Source organism: Lucilia sericata, unplaced genomic scaffold (assembly GCF_015586225.1).
Source record: "Lucilia sericata isolate MDLA Ls3-8-SP2 unplaced genomic scaffold, ASM1558622v1 Contig000078F_arrow, whole genome shotgun sequence".
NCBI classification, from domain to species: domain Eukaryota; kingdom Metazoa; phylum Arthropoda; class Insecta; order Diptera; family Calliphoridae; genus Lucilia; species Lucilia sericata.
This window is the reverse complement of record NW_023994111.1, coordinates 147,336-172,151: the sequence shown is the minus strand read 5'-3', so window position 1 is coordinate 172,151 and position 24,816 is coordinate 147,336. Positions and strand designations below refer to the sequence as shown.

Sequence of the window (24,816 nt, the reverse complement as noted above, 5' to 3'; positions counted from 1 at the left end):
TTATAATATTTGTTGGAGGAGATCATATTTTTTGTCACCGACTGTTTAATTACTTGTTTGTTTTTTCGTTCGTACTTTCCAATACCCTTAATGTTGTTGTTATTAATACTGCGTCTGTTAATGAGTGTATTATTGTTAGTGCAAATTTTTGTCATTCTTCTTTCTGTCGTGTACGTACATGCATTTGTTATTTATTTAAATATAAGTAAGCATAATGTGTGTACCAACAATAGTTGAATATTTTTGTTTTTGGATAACGGACCACTTGATATTTATAATTTGTAAATTCTTTGTGGTCCATAAACATTATTTTTTAATTTTAAAGACAGTAGTAATCGAACCTGCACATGAGCAACATCATATGTACGGCAAATCTCTCGCGCATTATTAAAATATTTATTTTTGTAATAGGTATTTTATTATATTGCGACATTTTTGGCGACCGTGACAGGACACGGCACTTAAGTTTTAAATAAAACTCAATTATTTAATTTGGTTTTGAGGATTTCCTGGCCCGTAGAGCCACATCTTTGTAGAATTTGTGTATACCAGTTGCACGAATATTGCCTTTTCGCTCCAGCAGAACCAATTTGTGGTACTGTTGCAAATACTTTCGAGAAATTCTTAGAGCCAACTTAAGAGCTGTTGTTCTCCTTAGTAGAACAGAAAAAATTGTTTTTCTGTAATTTCAAAACCAATTTGTAGTCCAAATAAATAATTAAATTTATTTGATTTCACATTTTTTAGTAGAACAAAATAAATTCCTTTATTTTGTAATTACAATAATTTGTGGCTCAAATAAATTAAATTTATTTCCTAAACAAAATTTTGTAGAAGAAAACAAGTTAATTTTTGTGTTTCAATATTTTTTGTGGTTCAAGAAATACTTGGTACAAATAAAAGATACAAGATTTGTAATAGGTATTTTTTGAAGATTTCCTATAAAACATTTTGTTATAAATTTTCGAAAAGTTTATATAAAAAATGGCCAACAAGGACAAAGATATGCCAGAATTAAATGATTCTGGAAGTCCAGAATTGGCCTCTTTGAAACAACAAAGGGCCACAATGAAAAGAAACATTACTTGTTTAGAAAAGAAAATCGATAAGGATGGAGATACTGCTGATACAACAATTTTGCAATGTCGGCTCGAAATTTTAGAGTCCTACTTCAAACAGATTTCCCATATTCAAGGGCAAATTGAAAAAATAAGTCCTTCCGATGTCACTAGGAGTGACTTAGAAGAAATATATATTGCAGCCAAGGCAAAATTGTTGTCCATCTTAAACAAAACTCGTAGTTCGACTTCAATGGAACAAAGTTTCTTCAACACTTCGATCGGACTTTCCAATCAAACTCGTTTGCCCTCGTTAAAATTGCCTCGCTTCGATGGAAAGTACGCAGATTATAAACGATTTATCACTACTTTCAATAATATGGTTCATGATAATTCGTCGATTACGCCAGTAGATAAATTCAATTATCTGTTAAATTGTCTTTCTGGTCCAGCCCTATCAGTTGTGGAACCTTTCCAAGTGACTGATGAGAATTACCCGAAGGCCCTTGATAGGTTGAGGGAGCGGTACGACAACAAAGTACTAATTTTCTTGGAACACATTACAACACTTTTCAACATTCCTGAAATGTCCAAAGGCGACAGTGTTTCATTACGTTATATCATAGATACCGTTTCTGCAATTCGTGGTTCACTATTATCGCTTGGATCGGAATTAGACATTATGAATGCTATTATAATTCATATTGTTTTATCGAAGCTGGATGATAGTTCTAAACAGAATTACGATGAAAAACTAGATTTTAGATCATTGCCCTCATGGGACACCTGTTATGACATCTTGAGTCATCGATGTCAATTTTTGGAAAGTCATGGAAAGAAAAGTGAACAAAAAAGTAGTTCTACTGGCACAAAGCCAAAATCAAACTTTTCTCGTAATGCAAATACTTTTCTTAGTTCGAATAGAAACACAACTTGTTCGTATTGTAACAGCTCTGGTCATCATCTCGCCATCTGTTCATCATTTTTGTCGCTCGTAGTTTCGGAACGTTTTAATTTCGTAAAACGTAATGGGCATTGCATAAACTGCCTTCGAAAGGGTCATTTAGTTTCGAAATGTCCTTCTAGTAGTCGTTGTAGGGTTTGTCAGTCCGCTCATCATACTTCGTTACATATTTTCGTTCAACCGGAATCAGCACCAGTTAATCCAGCTCCTCCTGAAACATCTACAAATAATGCAACATCGTTAGTAGCTCGTTCGTTCAAAAGAGCCATAATACCAACTGCGGTGGTTCTTATCAAAGATAGTTTCGGTTGTTATCAACCTGTAAGAGTTCTTCTGGATTCCTGTTCTGAAATTAACTTCATTACAGAAGAAACTGCCAAGAAACTTAAACTACGTTTTCTACCAAATTGTCAAGATGTTTCTGGAATAAGTGAAATTCAAACAAAAATAAGATATTCTGTCGCTGCTACCATAAAATCCCGAATTGGTTCATTTCAGTGGTCATCAACATTTGCTGTAACGAAATCTATATCAGCCCAACAGCCTGGTGAAAAAATAGATACAACAAGGTTCACAATTCCAGAAACCATACAACTCGCAGACCCGCTTTTCTATAAGCCCCAACGCATTGATTTGTTAATTAGTACGGAAATATTTTTCGATTTGTTGCTCGAAGGACGCATTTCGTTAGGACATGGCATGCCTTGCCTTGTTAATACAGTTTTTGGATGGATTGTCGGTGGAAAATTCAAGGATCAAAAAAATCCCTCGACCCTTACATGTAATTTGGCCCTAGATTCTTCAACTTCAATTCTTGATAACACATTGAGAAAATTTTGGGAAGTTGAGGAATATGTAAGTGGTCCTCAAACATTTACCAATGAGGAACAAGCGTGTGAGAAACATTTCACCGAAAATGTCCAAATTAACTCGGACCGAAGAATTCAAGTTCGGTTACCATTTAAACAAAATCCTAATTGTTTAGGTGAGTCTTTCGAAATTAGTAAACGAAGATTTTTGTCGCTCGAACGTAAATTGGAACGTGATCCCACTTTAAAATCTATGTATGTCGATTTTGTGAACGAATATTTGGCACTTGGTCATATGTCGCTCTATAATCGTCCTCTTTCGCATCCACATTACATAATACCTCATCATTGTGTTCTCAAGCCTGAGAGTACAACAACAAAGCTTCGTGTCGTTTTCGATGGGTCAGCTCGCACAACTTCGAATCATTCCTTGAATGATATACTCATGGTTGGCCCAACTATACAACAAGATTTAGTTACCACACTCTTTTCGTTTCGTTTGAATAGATTTGCTCTCACTGCAGACATATCTAAAATGTACCGCCAATTTTTAGTCGATGAACGTGATCGTAAATTTCAATTGGTTCTTTGGAGATCCAATTCAAAAGACAAACTATGCGTGTTTCAACTAAACACCGTTACGTATGGGCTCTCAGCAGCACCGTTTTTGGCTATTCGAAGTTTGTTTTTTATCGCCGATCAGCACAGTTCAACTTTTCCCATTGGTTCAAAGGTACTTCGTGAGGATTTATACGTAGATGATGTTCTCACTGGCTCTGATAGTCTCGAAATCTTAGAACTCAAGAAATCTGAAATGATTAAAATTCTCAGTATTCATGGTCTTCAGCTCGCAAAGTGGAATAGCAATTGTCCAGACTTCGTAACCAACAACGACGAAGAAGTTGCCATTAAAACCACTGAAGAAAATATTACAAAAACACTTGGAATGTCCTGGAATCCTACTCAGGATATATTTTTGTTTCGCTTTAACTTGCCCGATGTAAGTAATCCCACAAAACGTTCAATTTTATCGATAGTAGCAAAAATTTTCGATTTGCTTGGTCTCTTGAGCCCTATTGTAGTTCGTTGTAAAATGCTGCTCCAAGAGATGTGGGTCCAGAACATTGGTTGGGATGATCCCCTCAACAATAGTTTGACATTGATGTGGCTCCAAATTAAAGCAGATTTGGAACATATTCATGAAATCACAATACCTCGATATGTTTTTACTTCGGAAAACATACTCGGCGAAATACATGGCTTCGCCGACGCTTCGCAACGCGCATTTGGATGCTGTATTTACTATCGCGTCTTAGAAAATGGTTCTTATAAAACTACCTTGTTAATCGCCAAATCGAAGGTGGCTCCAATAAAAGCACAGTCTTTACCTCGTCTCGAACTATGCGCGTGCGTATTACTTAGTAGAACTTGGTCAAAAATAAAACCAAAAATCGGAAAATTTGTATCTTCTATATTCTTTTGGACGGATTCTAAAATTGTTTTGCAATGGCTCAAGATACATTCATCAACCCTTAATTGTTTTGTAGCAAATCGTGTCTCAGAGTTACAAGAACAAGCTCAAGACGTTATATGGCGGCATGTGCCATCAAAAAGTAATCCAGCCGATATTGTGTCTCGTGGTTGTAGCGCTACAGACTTGCCTAGTACAATTTGGTTTAATGGTCCCAAATTTATTTTCGAAGATGTTAGTAACTGGCCCGCAAACATAACTGATGAATCCGATGAAATTTTGGAAAGAAGAAAAACGGCTCTTAAATGCACTACAAATGACATCACCGAGTCCGTCATAGATGAAATTATAGGTAAGCATTCGTCATACTATAAAATTCTTCGGATACTTACATACATTTTTCGAATTTGTAATAGGTGCAAGGTAGACCCTTTGTTGAAAGCCAATAACATCATTCATCTCCCACCCCAGGAGTTGGAGAACACATTTTGGAAATTAGTAGCACATATACAAAGTAAAAACTTCGTCGTGGAGTTAAACGCCATTTTAAACAATAATTTGGTACAACCGTCCTTGCAAAAACTGGCTCCATTTGTACATCAAATGGAAACTGACAACAAAACTATTAATTTGATTCGAGTGGGTGGAAGATTATCGAAAGCTCCAATCCCATATGATGCTCGCTTTCCCGCTTTATTGCCGAAAAATCATCGCTTTGTAAAGCTATACATTGAGCATTTACATCGTCTTCACTTACATGCTGGTCCCAAAGTATTGCTTGGAATACTTCGTCAAAAAATATGGATAATTAACGCCAGAGAAGTAGTTCGAAAAGTGGTTCGCAATTGTGTCCATTGCTTCCACTACAAACCAAAGTTGATTGGACAAATAATGGGCAACTTACCAGTTGATCGCCTAAGAGCTCAACGACCATTTTTGGTCAGTGGAGTCGATTTTTGTGGCCCATTCTTAACTTCGTATCGTATTCGTGGAAAGGTACCTTATAAAACTTACGTCGCAGTTTTTGTGTGCTTTAGCTCAAAGGCAACTCACTTGGAGCTCGTTTCCGATTTGTCCACAAACAATTTTATACTTTGTTTAAATCGCTTTGTTAGTCGACGTGGCCTACCGCAACGCATTTTTTGCGATAACGCGACAAATTTTACAGGTGCCCACAATAAACTCAAAGAGTTAAAAGATAAATTGCTCTCTAATAAAATCGTATCAGAAATCAAGACGCATTGTACTCAAAATGGCTTCGAATTTTGTTTCATCCCTCCTCGTGCCCCACATTTTGGTGGATTGTGGGAGGCCGCTGTTAAATCTGCTAAAACCCTATTAGTAAAAAATCTTGCTCAAGCTCGCCTTACATTTGAAGAACTACAAACTTTAATTGTCGAAATAGAAGCTATATTGAACTCTCGTCCTATAGCTCCAATGTCAGATGACCCTAATGATGGAGAAGCACTTACTCCCGGTCATCTGCTAATTGGTTCATCGTTGGTGTCCATACCTCAGGAAACTTTTGATTCTTCAAAGTTATCCGCATTAAATCGATGGCAACAAATTTCGTATCTCAAAAATCAATTTTGGCAACTGTGGTCCCGAGATTATCTTTTATCGCTACAACAACGTTCGAAATGGTCTAAAACACAACCAAATATCAATATTGGACAACTAGTCATTATCCATGAAGATAATACTCCACCACAGAATTGGCTCCTTGCAAGAGTCACAAAAACAATTTTTGGTACTGATGGACATGTACGAGTAGTCGAATTAAAATCTGCTAATGGTTTTTGTCGGCGACCTATACACAAGGTGGCCCCTTTACCTAATTTATAGGATCTTGAAACGCAGACCTTTCAACGGGGGGAGAATGTTGGAGGAGATCATATTTTTTGTCACCGACTGTTTAATTACTTGTTTGTTTTTTCGTTCGTACTTTCCAATACCCTTAATGTTGTTGTTATTAATACTGCGTCTGTTAATGAGTGTATTATTGTTAGTGCAAATTTTTGTCATTCTTCTTTCTGTCGTGTACGTACATGCATTTGTTATTTATTTAAATATAAGTAAGCATAATGTGTGTACCAACAATAGTTGAATATTTTTGTTTTTGGATAACGGACCACTTGATATTTATAATTTGTAAATTCTTTGTGGTCCATAAACATTATTTTTTAATTTTAAAGACAGTAGTAATCGAACCTGCACATGAGCAACATCATATGTACGGCAAATCTCTCGCGCATTATTAAAATATTTATTTTTGTAATAGGTATTTTATTATATTGCGACAATATTTATCGAAACAAAATATTTGCTATTTCATTGGGGAAAAAAGTACCAAATAGGAAAATTAAATTTATTCAAACTCAATTTTTTAAAATTAGAAAAAAAATAGTTAATTTACTCACACAAAATATGCTATTGGTATTTATATTATTTCGGAATTCGGGTTAAAAGCCTTATATATGACCAAATTCGGATAAATTGTTTGATACTCTTTGAAAGCACAATTTTTCTGGAACAAATGAAAGCATATTTGTACCGTTTGAGTTTTATCTGCGATATATAGATTTAAACACGGAATATTTAACTCTAAAAATTGTTTATTCATAGACGAAAAGGGGGAAACGGCAATCTTTTTATTAGTACTTTCCACAAAGTAGAATTTATTCCACTTTTTGTACTATTTCTTTCTTTAATTTATACTTTTTATATGTTATGGTATGAGTCCAAATCACGTGATTATTAAACATACACTGTCCTTTTTGAATATGATTCTTTAAGAGAGAACTTTTTAGTACTTTGTATATCGCAAATGGTACTTTTATGAATTTTCTAAAATATTCTACCTAAAAACATAAATCTGTGGCATAATCCGTTTTGAAATGTTGGGTCAAAATCGGCAGATATTGCATTGTAAAGTTTAAACTGTTTCTGAAGCAATTTTTGATTATTTAATTTAAAAATAAATACATGCCAATAGAGTCCATTTGAAACAATTATGCATATATATTTAGTTTTTCATAATTAGTTCGTATGTCAATGAGTGAAAACTTTTTTCAAAACGGAGTATGACACTACACATATTTACAGTGTAATTACAGTGTAATCTGAAAGTGGGGTCTCTTCCACCCGGAACCGGAACACATGACACAGTGTGAAAGATCAACGAATGAAAATAAAAATAAACGCTCCTTACTGAATGCGAAATTTTTCACGTGATAAATTTCGATAATATTGAATAAAAAACAGATTAAAAAACGTTTAATAAATTAAAATTTTCTATAAAAGTAATAAAAACTTTGTATGTATGTAGGTATTTAATTTTGGTTAGGGTAGCGAAGCATCCGGGGTATTCTAGTAGTCTATAAAGTCGTTTAAAAAGAATTTCCCTTGTTTGCACATTAGCAGAAGTAACTCATTTGGTTGAAAGCAGATTTTTTAAGAAATTTTAACTTCAAGTATTTATTACTACAACATGGAACCACTCTTGACCACAAAATTTGATGGACTTTTTCTTTCTAGTCTAGTGAAAACAATTCATAGGCATTTATTTTTGAGATATTATACCACAGAAATCATTAATACCTAAGGTTGATTTCTTAAAATCTAAAAAGTGAATATCCCATATCGTATTACTTCCAAAACAGTGCAGATTTAATGGATTTGTAAAATAAATAAAAAATACATACATAATGAAAATTTCATGTTAACTTCAATCAAACACGTATTTTTTTATTTTACTTTAAAATTACTTGGGTCTGTGCGATCTGTAAGTTTTAAGCTGAACCAATTAAACGGTTGACCGATAATAAGTACACACTTTAAACATACTAGTTTTTATTTAAATTTTTTTGTCAACATACACTATGTATAAGTATATAGGGTTTGTCACACACAAATTAATCACAAACATATGTACATACATATATGTATGTATGTTCACATAGGGGCAATTCCATACAATAGTAAACCACGACTGAAAAAATAAAACCCTCAAAACTTCTGCATTTTTGAAGCAAATTCAACAAAATTTGATGTATGATCTTTTATTGACCAAGGTTGTTAACATTTTTTTAAATCGGTTTATTATCACAAGTACCCGTCATACAAACGGACCCGCTTTTTAGCTCACAATTCTGTTAATTATAATAGTATCCTTACAAAAATAAGGATAGTATTTTTACTTTCATAACGATTAGACCTCATTTGACCATAGTTCCCATACAAAGTTTAATTTCAGAAAAAAAATACTTTAACGTCCATTACTCACTTATAAAACAAGTAGAAGTCAATATTTGCCTTTGCCGAATCTTATATACATATGTACATACCCTTCACTTATAAAAAAGATGAATTTTATAAAATTTTAGTTTATTTAATTTTTCCCGATTCTCTCATTACAAATAAACAAAATACGAATAGCAATGAAACCAGCACACATCCAAACATACGTTTTTTCTAATAAGCAATGTTGTTGTTGCTTTTTTGTCAAAGCATGCAATAAATTGTCTTCTTTTAATGAAATCTTCAGAGGTTGTCTCGGATCATATCGCCGTTGTTTATAGACGGATTTTGCATAAACAGAAAACTTCTCGAAAGCATGACTGACAGAATTATTGAAGATTTAGATCCCGAAGATCAGAACATTTATTTCAACAGACAGACGGACATGGCTTAAACGACTCTGCTATCTATAAGGATCCAGAATTTACATAATATATTATATACTTTATAGGGTCGGAAAATTATATTGTAGAAATTACAAACGGTATGGCAAACTTCTATTCTTATATCCTTCTAGCGAAGGTGAAGTGTACAATTATCTTAAAAAATTTTTTTATTTAAAAATTATGGATTATTATGTTATTTAGTGAAAGAAGCAATAAATAAATACCTACAGAATTCGCAGATTTTAGTATATTTTTACATGTACATGTACACTTCAGTTTTTGTCTCGTATGATATCCCCTTATTTTGCTCCATATTAAAAAAAAAAAGGGTTGTACATATGTATACCACTCTGAAAGCGAACAAATGTCACAATGGTATGGAATAGCCCATACAATATTTACCATTTTTCATATGTTACACTTTGTGATTTAAGTGGAATAGTTGCATTTAATTCTTCCATTTGTCTTAGAAAAAAGACAACGGTCTGTTCCCCATGTAAGTTCAGAAATTGAAATAATAAATATAAACATCTACGATTATGTTTTAAAGTACATATGTATATTTAAAAATTATAACATTTTCTAGTATACAAAGTCTACTTGAGCAATAATTGACTTTTAATGCCATCTAACACTCATGTCGATGCGGTCTGAATAACTATAATGTTGACGGTGATTATGGTTAAGCCCATTTCACGCGTTCAACGTACGCAGAACTTTCGCTTCTTTATTGCTTATTATTTTAACCAAGTAGCGCCACTGACCGGAACACTAGGAAATCTTTAAAATCGTATTAGTAGAGTTAAATATGCACGACAATTGTTTAAGAACCATTTGTTGACTTCAGATTTATGTTATATCTTTTCTATTATATTTTTAAAATGTACCTTACACCACTATAGTGGGGCTGGTATTATGCGTCGGTGCTAATGTTTGTAACACCAAAAAATAATGGTAATATACTTACACAGAGAAACCAGTTTCATTGTCACAACCGAATTTGTTGCCAATCTGTGTTTTTAGAACAAAGGTTGATTGTTATAACCGAATTTCCGATTGAAGACAATGGAATATTAGTAATTCGGTTATATAGACCAATACTGTTCATATCAATAACCAATAAAAACTGTTGTATTATTTGATTTTTTCATGCATTTCAAATTTATTAATAAATGTATTTAAAATATAAAAATTCAGCGAAGTTGCAACCAGAGTTGCCAGAACTCCTTCAGAATAAAGTGCAAAATTCAAATCAAGTTTTTAAAAGTCCATTAAGGTATAATGTACTGGTCGCAATTTTTCACATATTTCAACGAGATGTTTTATGTGAAAAATGCAAAAGACTATTTCAAATTGGTCCATGATTTGACCTTGCCTTGAATTTAAAGTGCTCCAAAATTTTCAAATTCGTTACGGTCCAGATTTTATCGATGTTTAAAGTTCATATTTTTCATATTCATATTTTTTTCAACAAGCATTAAATTTAACATCGTATATTTTCTAAACTGTTTATCCGATTTTAATCGTAAATATTTTAGAAAATATATGATGTAAAATTTAATGCTTGTTGAAAAAAAAATCTTAAAAAATTTGAGCTTTGAACCTTGATAAAATCTAAACCGTAATGAATTTGGAAATGTAGGAGAACTTTAAACTTCGTATAGATACTAAGAATGTGTGTACCAAGTTTTATCAAAATCGGAAAGGGTAAGGTACAAAACCTGTTCTAAAATTTTTTAATGCCCCTAAGAATAAGTATATACAATATAAATAAATACAAAAACAAGTTAGAGTGCTATATTCGGCTGAGCCGAATCTTAAATACCCTCCACCAGCAACTTTTGTATTAATACATTTCTAATTAATAAAATATTTGTAGAAATAAGTTTTCTCATGTCTTAAATAGAAAAATCCCAAGATTTAAACAGCTTAAATCTACTACAATTCCAAGATTTATTGAACATTAGAAACGCCACATTCATTTAAATTTTTATAGCGCCCTAAGATATGCTTTAGCGATATCTCGTATTTGCATGTATGCATGTGTGTGAAAGATTTAAGGATTTTAAAAATACATGCATATATATAATTTTGTTCTACACAAATTGATAATGCAAAGAGTTAAATACGGTTAAAGCGCTTTTAGGGGCAGGACCTAGTATGAGAGATATGACCAAATATAGACCGATCGTGAAAAATTTTTGAAATAGCATTAAGTGCTTTTTGCATTACAAAATAGTATTTATGAACAAAAATAGTATTTATTTATATCATTATTTGGTAATGAGTTATGTGCCTTTAAGTGTTTTTCTGAAAGGGACCTTGTATGGGAGCTATGATCAATTATGGATCGATAGGAAAACAATTTCACAGTAATATTTCTCTGTATATGAGCAATATTTCTGCCAAACTTTATATGGATATCTTAATTTAGTAATGAGTTATGTGCGTTTAAGTGATTTTCGGGAGGGGACCTTGTATGGGAGCTATGACCAGTTATGGACTGATCGGAAAAAAAATTATTGTAATATTTCTGTGCATATGAGTAATATTTGTATCATATGGGTATCTTAATTAAGTAATGAGTTATGCGCGTTTAAGTGATTTTCGGGAGGGGACCTTGTTGTGAGCTATGACCAATTATGGACCGATGGAAAAAAATTTTCACAGTAATATTTCTGTGCTTATGAGTAATACTTGTGCCAAATTTTATATTGATATCTTAATTTAGTAATTAGTTATGCACGTTTAAGTGATTTTCGGGAGGGGACCTTGTATGGGAGCTATGACCAATTATGGACCGATCGGAAAAAAATTTTCAGTAATATTTCTATGCATATGGGCAATACTTATACCAAATTTTATATGGATATCTTAATTTAGTAATGAGTTATGCGCGTTTAAGTGATTTTCGGGAGGGGACCTTGTATGGGAGCTATGACCAATTATGGACCGATCGAAAAAAAATTTCACAGTAACATTTCTATGCATATGGGCAATACTTATACCAAATTTTATATGGATATCTTAATTTAGTAATGAGTTATGCGCGTTTAAGTGATTTTCGGGAGGGGACCTTGTATGGGAGCTATGACCAATTATGGACCGATCGGAAAAAAATTTCACAGTAATATTTCTGTGCATATGACTAATACTTGTACCAAACCTTATATGGATATCTTAATTTAGTAATGTGTTATGCGCGTTTAAGTGATTTTCGGGAGGGGACCTTGTATGGGAGCTATGACCAATTATGGACCGATCGGAAAAAAATTTCACAGTAATATTTCTGTGCATATGATTAATACTTGTACCAAACCTTATATGGATATCTTAATTTAGTAATGAGTTATGCGCGTTTAAGTGATTTTCGGGAGGGGACCTTGTATGGGAGCTATGACCAATTATGGACCGATCGGAAAAAACTTTCACAGAAATATTTCTATGCTTATGGGCAATACTTATACCAAATTTTATATGGATATCTGAATTTAGTAATGAGTTATGCGCGTTTAAGTGATTTTCGGGAGGGGACCTTGTATGGGAACTATGATCAATTATGGACCGATCGGAAAAAAATTTCACAATAATATTTCTGTGCATATGAGTAATATTTGTACCAAATTTTATATGGATATCTTAATTTAGTTATGAGTTAAGCGCGTTTAAGTGATTTTCGGGAGGGGACCTTGTATGGGAGCTATGACCAATTATGGACCGATCGGAAAAACCTTTCACAGAAATATTTCTATGCATATGGGCAATACTTATACCAAATTTTATTTGGATATCTTAATTTAGTAATGAGTTATGCGCGTTTAAGTGATTTTCGGGAGGGGACCTTGTATGGGAGCTATGTCCAATTATGGACCGATCCATAAAATTTTTCCTCTGAAAGAATTCTATAGACATAAGATTTTAATTTGTAAAATTTTTTGAAGATATTGACATTGTGGCGGAAGTTATTAACAAAAAACCCATTTTCCGGGAATATGTACTTTTGTATGGGAGGTATATGAAATTGTGGACCGATTCTGGCAATTTTCAGCAGGGATCAAGATCTTGTGCAGAAACGAATGTGTGGTGATTTCCATGGAATTATCTTGCATAGTTTTCGAGAAAATTACATCAGAATGTGTAAAAAATGCCTATTTTTTTCCGAGGTTGTTTTAAATTTTGATTCATAACTTTTCCCGGTGTGAACCGATTTTGCCCATTTGCAATACCAAACAACTTAGGAAAATGAAGAACATTTTGGGTGAATTTGGTTAAGCTCTATTGCTTCGTTTTATCGTGAGCGTGTTTTACACAGACAGACGGACAGACGGACATAGCTAAATCGACTCAGAATTTGATAAGGACCCAGAATATATATACTTTGTTGGGTCTCAGATGAATATTTCTTGGTGTTACACACGGAATGACAAAGTTATATATACCCTCTATCACCACTGATGGTGGTGGAGGGTATAAAAGTTTATTAAAATTGATTTAAAAAGTAACAATTTTAACATTTTCACAAAATAACAATTTTTGGTTGGAACGAAATTCATTCAAGTGTCAAAAAGAGATATGATGTCAATCGCAATTCAAGCACAAGTGCGGGATTAGATATTAAATAAAAGCTGAGAATATGTTCATTAATAGTATTAATTTATGTTTCTCATCTGAACAAAATAAATAAAAATTATAATTTAAAATAAATATGTATGTACATTAGGGTGGGTCGAAAAAAAAAGTTGAGTCAGTCACCCCCTACGATTAAAGATATGTTAATAACATTTCAAAAAATATAAAAAATATTTTTTTGTCACGCCTAGAAATACCGCCCTTTTTGTTTTTTATATATAACGTCGCCATTTTAAGTCCGATTGTAACATATAATTTATCAATATTTATGGCTTGACTGTAGCTATATTTCACCCTTTGACAATTTTTTAATTCGACGTCATATTCTATGCGCGACTTCTGATATCTCGGATCCTTCCCCAAAATCTAAAATTGTGGCTATACTGTAATATAGTACATTTAATTATATGAGCTATTTGCTTCCAAAATGCTCTCTTTTATGCATAAACAGCTATTTTATAGGTATTTAAAACTACCTGCATAGTTCTAACTACAAACAATTAATTTGCTAGGGATATGGTCGAAAACTATTTTTTCAAATTAATTTACAATACAAAAATTTCATTCTGCCCCCTATCTTATCACAAGAAAGATACTTTTATTCAGCATTTAATTTTATTCATTAATATCAAAATCACTTAGGTACATAAAAACTAAACATTTTATTTTATAAAAATCGATGAAAAATTAAGGAGTTTATAAATATATTTCATGTTTTTACCATACAATTACTTGCATGTTTCTCGGTTTTTTTTAACAATTTTCAAAAATGTTTATACTAATTTTTATAAAATGTAATAAATTTATTTAAAGATATATTAACTTTTCCTAAATAGTTATATATTTTTAAAGAAGTTCTTGAAATAAAAACTAATAAAAAACAGGTATATGAGTATATTTTTAAAATTTTTATTTTTCATAAAAAACTTTTATATTGAATTTTACCTTAATTCCAAAGTATTTAAGCAAGTTATTGATAAAAATCAAAATTTTCTAAATGAGGCATTACATAGGAGTATAGGTCAAACATGGGCCGATCCTCATTAAATTTGGGAAAAAGAAATATTTTTAAATAACAGTTAGTTTTGCTTCATTGCGATACAAATGGTTATAAGTCAATTTTAGACGTCTTAGTCATATTTTGAAGGGGGGTTTGTATGGGAACTAGGGTCAAATAAGGGACGATCATTACGAAAATCTGCAGTGTCATTTATACTTATATATAAAACTTATTTGTGTTAATTTTTAGAGAGATAATAGTATATTTGACGTAATTATGGCATAAAAAGCCCAAACCGGGAGGTACGGTTGTATGGGGGCTAGGTGAAATAATGGACCGATTTTAATCATTTTCAATTCGCTTCGTCCCTGTGCCCAAAAACATGCTTGGTCCAAGTTTCATCAAATTATCTTGAAAATTGCGGCCTGTATCTTGTGCACAAGGTTTACATGGACAGCCAGCCAGCCGGACAGACGGACGGACGGACATGTCTTAATCGACTCAAAAAATGATTCTGAATCGATCGGTATATTTTAAGGTGGGTGTATGACCAATATTTTGTGTGTTACAAACATCAGCACAAACGTATAATACCCTCCCCACTATAGTGGTGTAGGGTATAAATATTAGTCGGGAATAATACCAGTTATGAGTATATCTAAAATGTGATTTCTTTTTATACCCTACACCACTTTAGTGGGGAGGGTATATTGGATTTGTGCTGATGTTTGTAACATACAAAAATATTCGTCCTAGACCCACCTTAAAGTATACCAATCGGCTTAGAATCGTTTTCTGAGTCGATTAAGCTATGTCCGTCCGTCCGTCTGGCTGGCTGGCTGTCCATGTAAACCTTGTGCGCAAGCTACAGGTCGCAATTTTCAAGATAATTGGATGAAATTTGGCACGCACGTTTTATTTGATCCAAGAACGAAGCCTATTGAAAATGGTTAAAATCGGTCCATTATTTCACCTAGCCCCCATAGAACAGAACCCCCCGAAAAGGGCTTCTGAGCTCGTAATTATGTTAAATATACAGATATATCGATAAAATACGGCACAACTAAGTTTTATAGACGTCTTGATGACCCTGCCAAATTTCATAAAGATCGGGCCCCATTTGACCCTAGCTCCCATACAAAGTCCCCTTCAGCAAATTACTTGAATGTCCCAAATTAACTTATAAACACAAATATCGCGATGAAATTCAGCACAATAAAATATTATGTAAATATAAATATATTCATATATTCATATATCGGGCTTGGTCCATATTTGCCCCTAGCCCCCATATAAAGCCTCTTTCAGAAAATTAGTTTTTCATCCATAAATTGCTTAAATGTATCGGAACAAGGGAATATTGAAGATAAATGCTTTATTATGAAAAATAAATCACATTTAATATTCATAACTGGTGTAGGGTATCATATGGTCGGCCACGCCCGGCTTACTTTCTTACTTGTTTAATAAAGCATTTATTTTGAAATTTGTCCACTACTTTTTAAGCAATTTATTTATGAAAAACTGATTTTCTGAAAGAGCCTATATATGGGAGCTAGGATCAATTATAGACCGATCCTAACAAAATTTAGTGGAGGGATTTATGTTCATATAGGAGTAAGATATGCGCAATTTCATCATAATAGTAGTGTTTAAGAGGGAAATAACGGCAAGCCACAATTAAGAGCTCCGATTTAATCCATCTTCAAACAACTTTGTCCTTTGGTAAAATGAAATATTTGAGCCTATTTTCATCAAATTATCTGGAAAATTGCGATTTGTAGTTTGACAACAAGGTTTACATGGACTGACAGTAGGACAGACATAGCTAAACCACTATATTGCTGTAGGATATATGTAGTTAACTTTCTTTTATTTTGAAAGGAAGTAGGATCTGAAATGGTTTATAACTGAAAAAATTAAAAGGATTTCTGTTTTATATAGTTCATTAAAAAAATTGTTTCGACTGTTTTTCCTGGCAAATTAATGTTTGTTGTGAGAACGGTTGATAAATACTTGAACATTTTTAAATATCTATAAAATAGGTGTTTATGCATAAAAGTGAGCATTTTAAAAGCTAATAGTTCACATAATTCAATGTACTTTATTTCAGTATAGCCACAATTTTAGATTTTGGGGAAGGATCCGAGATATCAGAAGTCACGCATAGAATATGACGTCGAATTAAAAAATTTTCTAAGAGTGAAATATAGCTACAGTCAAGTCATAAATATTGATATATGACATGTTACGATCGAACTTAAAATGGCGGCGTAATATATAAAAAACAAAAAGGGCGGTATTTCTAGGCGTGGCAAAAAAAATATTTTTTTATATTTTTTGAAATGTTATTAACATATCTTTCATATATAAAATAGGTGTTTATGCATAAAAGTGAGCATTTTAAAAGCTAATAGTTCACATAATTCAATGTACTTTATTTCAGTATAGCCACAATTTTAGATTTTGGGGAAGGATTCGAGATATCAGAAGTCACGCATAGAATATTACTTTGAATTAAAAAATTTTCTAAGAGTAAAATATAGCTACAGTCAAGTCATAAATATTGATATATGACATGTTACGATCGAACTTAAAATGGCGGCGTAATATATAAAAAACAAAAAGGGCGGTATTTCTAGGCGTGGCAAAAAAATATTTTTTATATTTTTTGAAATGTTATTAACATATCTTTCATCCTAGGGGGTGACTGACACAACTTTTTTTTGTTCATAGAGACCGACCCACTCTAATGTACAACACATGAATGAATTGAACCCTTTTAAAATTTTCGATTAATCGTTTAATTGAAAATTTTTTAAAATAAATTTTTTCTGTGTAGTTATAGTTTATTATAAACAAAATTCTAACAAACTTTATGTGACAAATTTCATTTCAGTTTGAATTTATCTACATTTTAATGTAGAGATTCTCGGTTTTCTCTTTACATCAACGGTTCCCAAATGGGGGTCCGCGGACCCCTAGTGGTCCGTTGTAAAATCCTAGGGGGTCCGCGAAGACGAACGAAAAAAACCATGAATAAACAATATTCTGCTTTTATATGTATGTACAAATATCTCCTATTTTTGTGCAATAATCCCAAATTTTTTGTTGACTTTTTGAATTTTATTTTTTCGGTTGTTTATCAGGTAGAAGCTAGGCCCTACAAATTTATTGTATAACTTTTATAAAGTAAAGTATTGCGTGATTTGTAATTTTTATTTCCTGTATATGTACTGAAATAATGGTTTTTATTTCAGACAAATAATACTCTGCCTTACAATTAAATTAGGGATACTGGTATTCCGGAGTATGAAGTTCAATTCAAAGACAAGCTTATTACAGATTTAAATCAAATTGTAAGCAAAAGTGTTCTCGTTTGAAAGGACTAAAATTATATATTTCCAAAACAGAGGTGACTCTTTATGCATCTCTTTATAAATATTCCAATCCGACGTGATACACAGATTTTAACTTGATTTTGTCGACCAATACATATTATTAAATTAACATCAGAAAATCCATAGCGTTTCGCGTAAATATTTAGCCAAAAACCATGAAGTAAAATAATTCGTTGGTATTTTAAAATTAAAATTTAAGTTCCAAATTCACAGTACTTTAACAAAGAGTTCAAATCATATATTATGCGGATAACGCATTCCGCAACAACATAGAAGAAGTCCAACTTTCTTATATTATTTTCCCGAAAACTTAGCTCACTTACTCAGTTCACCCTTTGCAATCGCAACAAATTTTTGAAACGTGACTCCTTAAGCACATGTGACAATATTTGATAAAGAAACCTTTTCGCTACCTTAAAGAAAAATGAACATGAAAGATCTCACGATCATAAAATTAAACATCATGTTAACATATCAACAAAGAAGTCATTCTATCTTCAAAACATGCAATTGAAAACCTATCTGAAATATGACATCTCTACATTTATTAGACCTAGGGATTAATGAACTAGGTCAATTTTCGGATGGACAATTATTTAGAACAATAATATATCAAAATATGTATGGGGGTCCGCGAAATTAAATAAGTTCTTCAAGGGGTCCGCGAAGTAAAAATCGGTGGGAACCGCTGCTTTACATCATATAATACTTATTAATATTCATACATTTCTTTAAAACCCTTTTCCAAAAATAAGATTAAAATTGGGAAATTTCTGAGACAAAAATATATGTAATAAACTAAATTTCTGCACCCGGAGTTGCCCGTGGTTTTAAGTGATTTCATAATATTAAGGACGGGTCTTACAATTCTCCTAAGGGAAGAATTTAGGGTAAACTATAAAACCTGTTCAAAGTCTATGGATCAATTTATGAAAAAGAAGAGGAATTTTTCAATTTACCCCTGAATTTAATTAAATTTTCAGAGATATACATACATATGTACATAACTATTGACAATCTTTACAAATATGCAAGTTGGCATATCATAGTCGAATAGAGCATTAAAAACTATGAGAAACTACATTATTATTTTTTCGCGATTGGTTAAAAAGTTCACGCACCAAATGTCTGTCATGAAATAAGTCAAGGCTAAAAAATTCATCCCATTTAGGAACTTATTCTTAAATATTATTAATTTTTATCAATGAAAGCAGTTCATAATATTTATGCTTAAACTTTTTTCTGTGTAGGTAAAAATGCCCATATATTAATATTAATCTTAAAACAAATAAAAAAATAAAAATTTGTTTATACACAGAAAAAAGTTTCAGTATAAATATTATGAACTGCTTTCATTATTTAAAGTTAATAATATTTAAGAATAAGTTCCTAAATTGTATGAATTTTATAATTTTTATTTTTCTATTTGTTAAAAAAATGTTTGAAATTTTCGTTGGAAAATTTTGTATTCTTTATGATTTTTAGATTAAAATCGATGAAATGTGCACATATTTGGCGGCATTTTATGAAGAATAGATGCTAAACTATGTTGGATGATGTTTTCTTGTTTAACATTTTGTTTTTCTGCATTTCAATTTATATTTTTTTATTATACAAAATTGGCTAATAAAGGATTACTATCTACTAAATATGGAAACAGATTAATAGATAATGAACTTTTTTGCAATTTTACATGAATTTCGTAGAAAAAAGTAAAAATTTAAAAAAATTCCGTCATGTACAAGTTCATACATTTTATGAACTTTTAATATTCTGAATGAAAATGGTTTGGGAAAAAAAAGTCATGTTCGATTCATACAATATATTACAAAATTCATTCATGTTATGCATTCTTTTTTTCTGTGTATTAGAAATTGGGGTTGGTGCGTGATGTTTTTGATTTCAAATGACCTAAAAAAATGATTTTCAATAATTATACAATATTGGCCATCTTGTAGAGGTATGCCAAAAATTTCGCCAAATTAGTTATATTCCTAATATACATAGTATATATGTATATTAAATAACTAATAACCAAAGCTTGGAAAGAATGAATTCTATTTGGAATTAATTCCCTTATATTTTTAATTCGGCTTTAAATTTTTTAATGTAACATTCTTTTAAATCATTCTTTGCATTTAAATTCTAAAGCTGAATTCCTTGGCTTTTTATTCCATTGAATTAATTCTTAAGAGAATTCATTCTGTTATAGGAATGAATTCAATTGAATGATCATTCATATTTGTTTAATTCCTTCTATTACAAATTGAATGAAAGAAAAAAAATAATTAAATTTTTAATATACAGAATGCTTTTGAATTATAAAACAAAACTTTCCTTCAATCTATTTCAAATTGAATGGTTGAAAAATTTTTAAATTCAATTTGTAATAGATTGAATTCAAACAAAATTTATATCATTCAGAGGGAATTTAAAAATCAATAGGAATTGTTGAAATTTATTTTAATTCAATTTGTAACACATTGAATGCAAACAAAATTAATTCATTCAGAAGGAATTTAACATTCTATAGGAATTAATTCATTAGAGAATTAATTCAACTACATCGAAAGCTTTAAGAATTAATTCTAGGAATTAAATCAAAGGGAATGAGTTTGAAGAATTGTTAGTTCTTTAAAATATAACTCAATTTCAAAAAAAGAATTAGGGAATGATTTCTTTTAGAGCTTTTCTAATAACACAACAATAATAAAGAAATCCATATAGGTTTTATATCGTGAGCACAATCGTTGTAATCGTTGGGTTAAAAATACTAGTAAAGAAATGAAATTTTACACAAAATATTTTTATTGGAACCTAAACCTCTCGACCAAATTTTCTGACAATCGGTCCATAATTGACCCTAAACACCATATAAGGTCCCCTTCAGATAATCACTTTAACGCTCATTACTGGCTTAAAAATATCTGTCTAGCAATGAAATTCGACAAAAACATGTTTTATATGAACCTAAATATGTGTATCAAAGTTTATGAGAATTTGTCCATAATTGACCCTCTCCCCTATATAAGGCCCCTTAAGAAAAAGGATTTAACTGAGTGATAAATATCAGCATAAACATAAATATCAACATAAACAAGTTTTATAGGCTTACCGCCTTCTGACAAATTTTATTTAGTTCAGTCCATAATTGACCCTTCCCTCCTCCATTTGATTTTGTACTATTGATAATATGTCGTAACGTTCTCTAATTTTTTGAAGTTGAAATATATGGAAAAGTTCAGCATTTAAATTTATAATACTTACTCTTGGTATATAACAGTAGTAGATACAATGTTCACACAACTGCTTATAGTCCCTTTTCCTTTTCAAAATTTGGATTTGTATAGCTTTTTTTAGTTTTTATACCCTACACCACTTTAGTGGGGAGGGTATATTGGATTTGTGCTGATGTTTGTAACATACAAAAATATTCGTCTTAGACCCACCTTAAAGTATACCAATCGGCTTAGAATCGTTTTCTGAGTCGATTAAGCTATGTCCGTCCGTCCGTCCGTCTGGCTGGCTGTCCATGAAAACCTTGTGCGCAAGGTACAGGTCGCAATTTTCAAGATAATTGGATGAAATTTGGCATGCACGTTTTATTTGACCCAAGGCCTATTGAAAATGGTTAAAATCGGTCCATTATTTCACCTAGCCCCCATAGAACAGAACCCCCCGAAAAGGGCTTCTGAGCTCATAATTATGTTAAATATACAGATATATCGATAAAATACGGCACAACTAAGTTTTATAGAAGTCTTGATGACCCTGCCAAATTTCATAAAGATCGGGCCCCATTTGACCCTAGCTCCCATACAAAGTCCCCTTCAGAAAATTACTTGAATGTCCCAAATTAACTTATAAACACAAATATCGCGATGAAATTCAGCACAATAAAATATTATGTAAATATAAATATATTCACAAAATTTTATCGGGCTTGGTCCATATTTGCCCCTAGCCCCCATATAAAGCCTCTTTCAGAAAATTAGTTTTTCATCCATAAATTGCTTAAATGTATCGGAACAAGGGAATATTGAAAATAAATGCTTTACTATGAAAAATAAATCACATTTAATATTCATAACTGGTGTAGGGTATCATATGGTCGGCCTCGCCCGACTATACTTTCTTACTTGTTAAAATAGGCTACAATCACTTAATTTATCCAAAAACTGAAATCGCACAAAATCGCAACAACCATATGGAATGATTACTTAATAAGACTATATTAAAACACGTGCTAATTTACAAAGAAAGACTTTAAGGAAAAACCATAGCCTTCATTTATGTGAAAGTGTCTAAAATGTAATTTAAAAACCTTAAAACGACAGGCAAAAAATTATCAACTTTGCATATGTATTACAAGTCACAAGGTTAAGTAAGCTATAATCAAATTATGATAAAAATTGTATGTACCATCAAAAATTTATCAGAATTAAATAATTGAAAGAAATAATTTTTGACCGGAATTTTCTAAAAAATAAGTGCAGCCGACGAAAAAAAAGTGCTAGAATTGCACTTTAAATACCTTTATGGCAACGCTGTTCGGAAGTCATTGGAGGACATCCTATAGGAGGGATGTCCTCCTACGACAAGCCTGTGTTAAAATCATCACATTAATAAAATACTTTAAAACAGGACTGTAAAATGATGGGTTTGAAACCAATATGTAAAAATTTTGGAGTGGAATCTTTATAACTCTTTATTATTCGAAGTTATATCGAATAACACAAGAGCGAACCTATTTACGTGACCGGGAGAGTAATCTATATAAATAAAAATCAATTGTCAAAAAATTGAGAACGTCCACTTTTACGCACACTTTTTTCGATTTATCTAAAATCGGAAAACGGCTGCACCGATTTGGCTAAATTTTTTATTTAAATGGTCGTAGTAATCTAATTTAAGTTTTTTCTGAAAGAAAAATTTACCACGCCCACTTTTTTCGATTTATCTAAAATCGGAAAACGGCTGCACCGATTTGGCTAAATTTTTTAAAACATGTTCGTAGTAATCAAATTTAAAGTTTTACTGAAAGAATAATTGACCACGCCCACTTTTTTCGATTTATCAAAAATTACAAATCGAACATAAAAATTTTTCCTAATTTGGACAGGACAACGTCTGTCGGGCCAGCTAGTTTAAAATATATTTTAATCGATTAACCCACTCTTAACTAAAATAATTTAAATATTTTTAAATAAACGGCTACAATTTTTCCACATCTTGAAAAGTATTTTTTATTATTTACTAGGGCATTCCAACGATTAATCGTCGATCAGTTTATCGGTGAATTTTTGTCGATTAATCGCTCGAATAAATGAAAAATTCAAAATTCAATATCGATCATTATAATAAATTTTATTCCTTTAATTTAATTAGTTTCCAATAATGAAGACAATTTATTTGATTATATTTTTTATGAATTCATCAGTAACATTTTAAAAATTTGTTCAGATTTACTTACCTCTAAAATGGGTTTATACAGAAACAGCAATCTCTGAAATAATGATATCGCCATTACTTCTACAACCACTTTTGAGAGATATTGTTGTGTTTTTAAAGCACTATTTAAAAAAAAATCTCAATAACATAAAGTTAAGTAACATAACATAATAAGAAATAATTTCTAATACATATTAAAAAAAATCATTAAAAATTTACATAGAATTGAACTCAAAGAAGTTGAAAATGATAATTTTTTTTGTTATAGTAAGAAAAATATTATAAAAAGCAATAAAATTAATAAAGAAAGATCCAGTTTTCCTTATTTTTATTTATTATCCGATTATTAACCGGCTAACATAAAAACCTCAAATAATTATTTGTCGAATTATACTTTTTCACGACTTAAAATTACTCTTACTTGTTCAGATGTTCGTTCTCAAATAAATATTTTTATACCCACCATCAAAAAAGATGTACATTGATTTTGTCATTCCGTTTGTAACACATCGAAGTATTGGTCATAGACCCATAAAAGTATATATATTCTGGGTCCTTATTAAATTCTAAGACGATCTAGCCATGTCCGTCCGTCTGTCTGTTGAAATCACGATAGGGCCCACAAGGGAGGAGCACATAAGTTTTATGCGAGCCAAAATCTCTCTACCAAATTTAAAGAGAATCGGTCCATTATTGACCATACAAGCTCCCTTCAGAAAATGACTTTAACGTTCATTACTGGTTAAAAAATACGAGTATAGCGATATAATTTGACACAAATAAGTTCTTTGCTAGCCAAAATCTCTCTTATAAATTATATGTGGATCGGTCCATAATTGGCCCTACCCCCATATAAGGTCCCCTTCAGAAAATTACTTAAAGGATCTTTGCTGGCTTAAAAATACGAGTCATGAAATACGGTTATGAAATTCGACATAAGAAACTTTTATACGAACGTTAATCTTGCTTCCGAATTTTATGCGGAATGTGATGGTAATTCACCCTACCCCGCATATAAGCCCCCTTTAGAAAATTACATTAACTCTAATTACTGGCATAAAAATGCGAGTACATTGATGATATTCAATGTAAACCAGTTTTATATGAACCAAAATCGGTCTACAAAAAGTTATGAGGATAGATCAATAATTGACCATACCCCTCATAAAAGGTCCTCTTTAGAAAATTTGATGGGGAGGATTCAGAAAATTACTAGTACAGCTATGAAAATCGACATAAAAAAGTATATACTTAGGAACATAATTCTTCATTCCGATTTTAATGAGGACTGATCTATAACTGACCCTAGCCCCTATCAAAGGTTCCCTTCAGGAAAGAGTTTTCTTTA

The 24,816-nt window shown here is 31.6% G+C and overlaps 2 protein-coding genes across 2 annotated transcripts; both read left to right on the top strand.

Moving 5' to 3' along the window:
• Nucleotides 1–984: 984 nt before the first annotated feature.
• On the top strand, nucleotides 985–3,011 carry LOC119616525. The gene is made up of 2 exons (XM_037972927.1): nucleotides 985–2,915; nucleotides 3,008–3,011. Exons 1-2 carry the CDS (start codon nucleotides 985–987, stop codon nucleotides 3,009–3,011), a joined length of 1,935 nt encoding a protein of 644 aa, XP_037828855.1.
• Nucleotides 2,918–6,147, top strand: LOC119616534. The gene is made up of 2 exons (XM_037972940.1): nucleotides 2,918–3,037; nucleotides 3,070–6,147. Exon 2 carries the CDS (start codon nucleotides 3,085–3,087, stop codon nucleotides 6,145–6,147), a length of 3,063 nt encoding a protein of 1,020 aa, XP_037828868.1. The 5' UTR covers nucleotides 2,918–3,037; nucleotides 3,070–3,084.
• The last annotated feature ends 18,669 nt before the right edge of the window (nucleotides 6,148–24,816 follow it).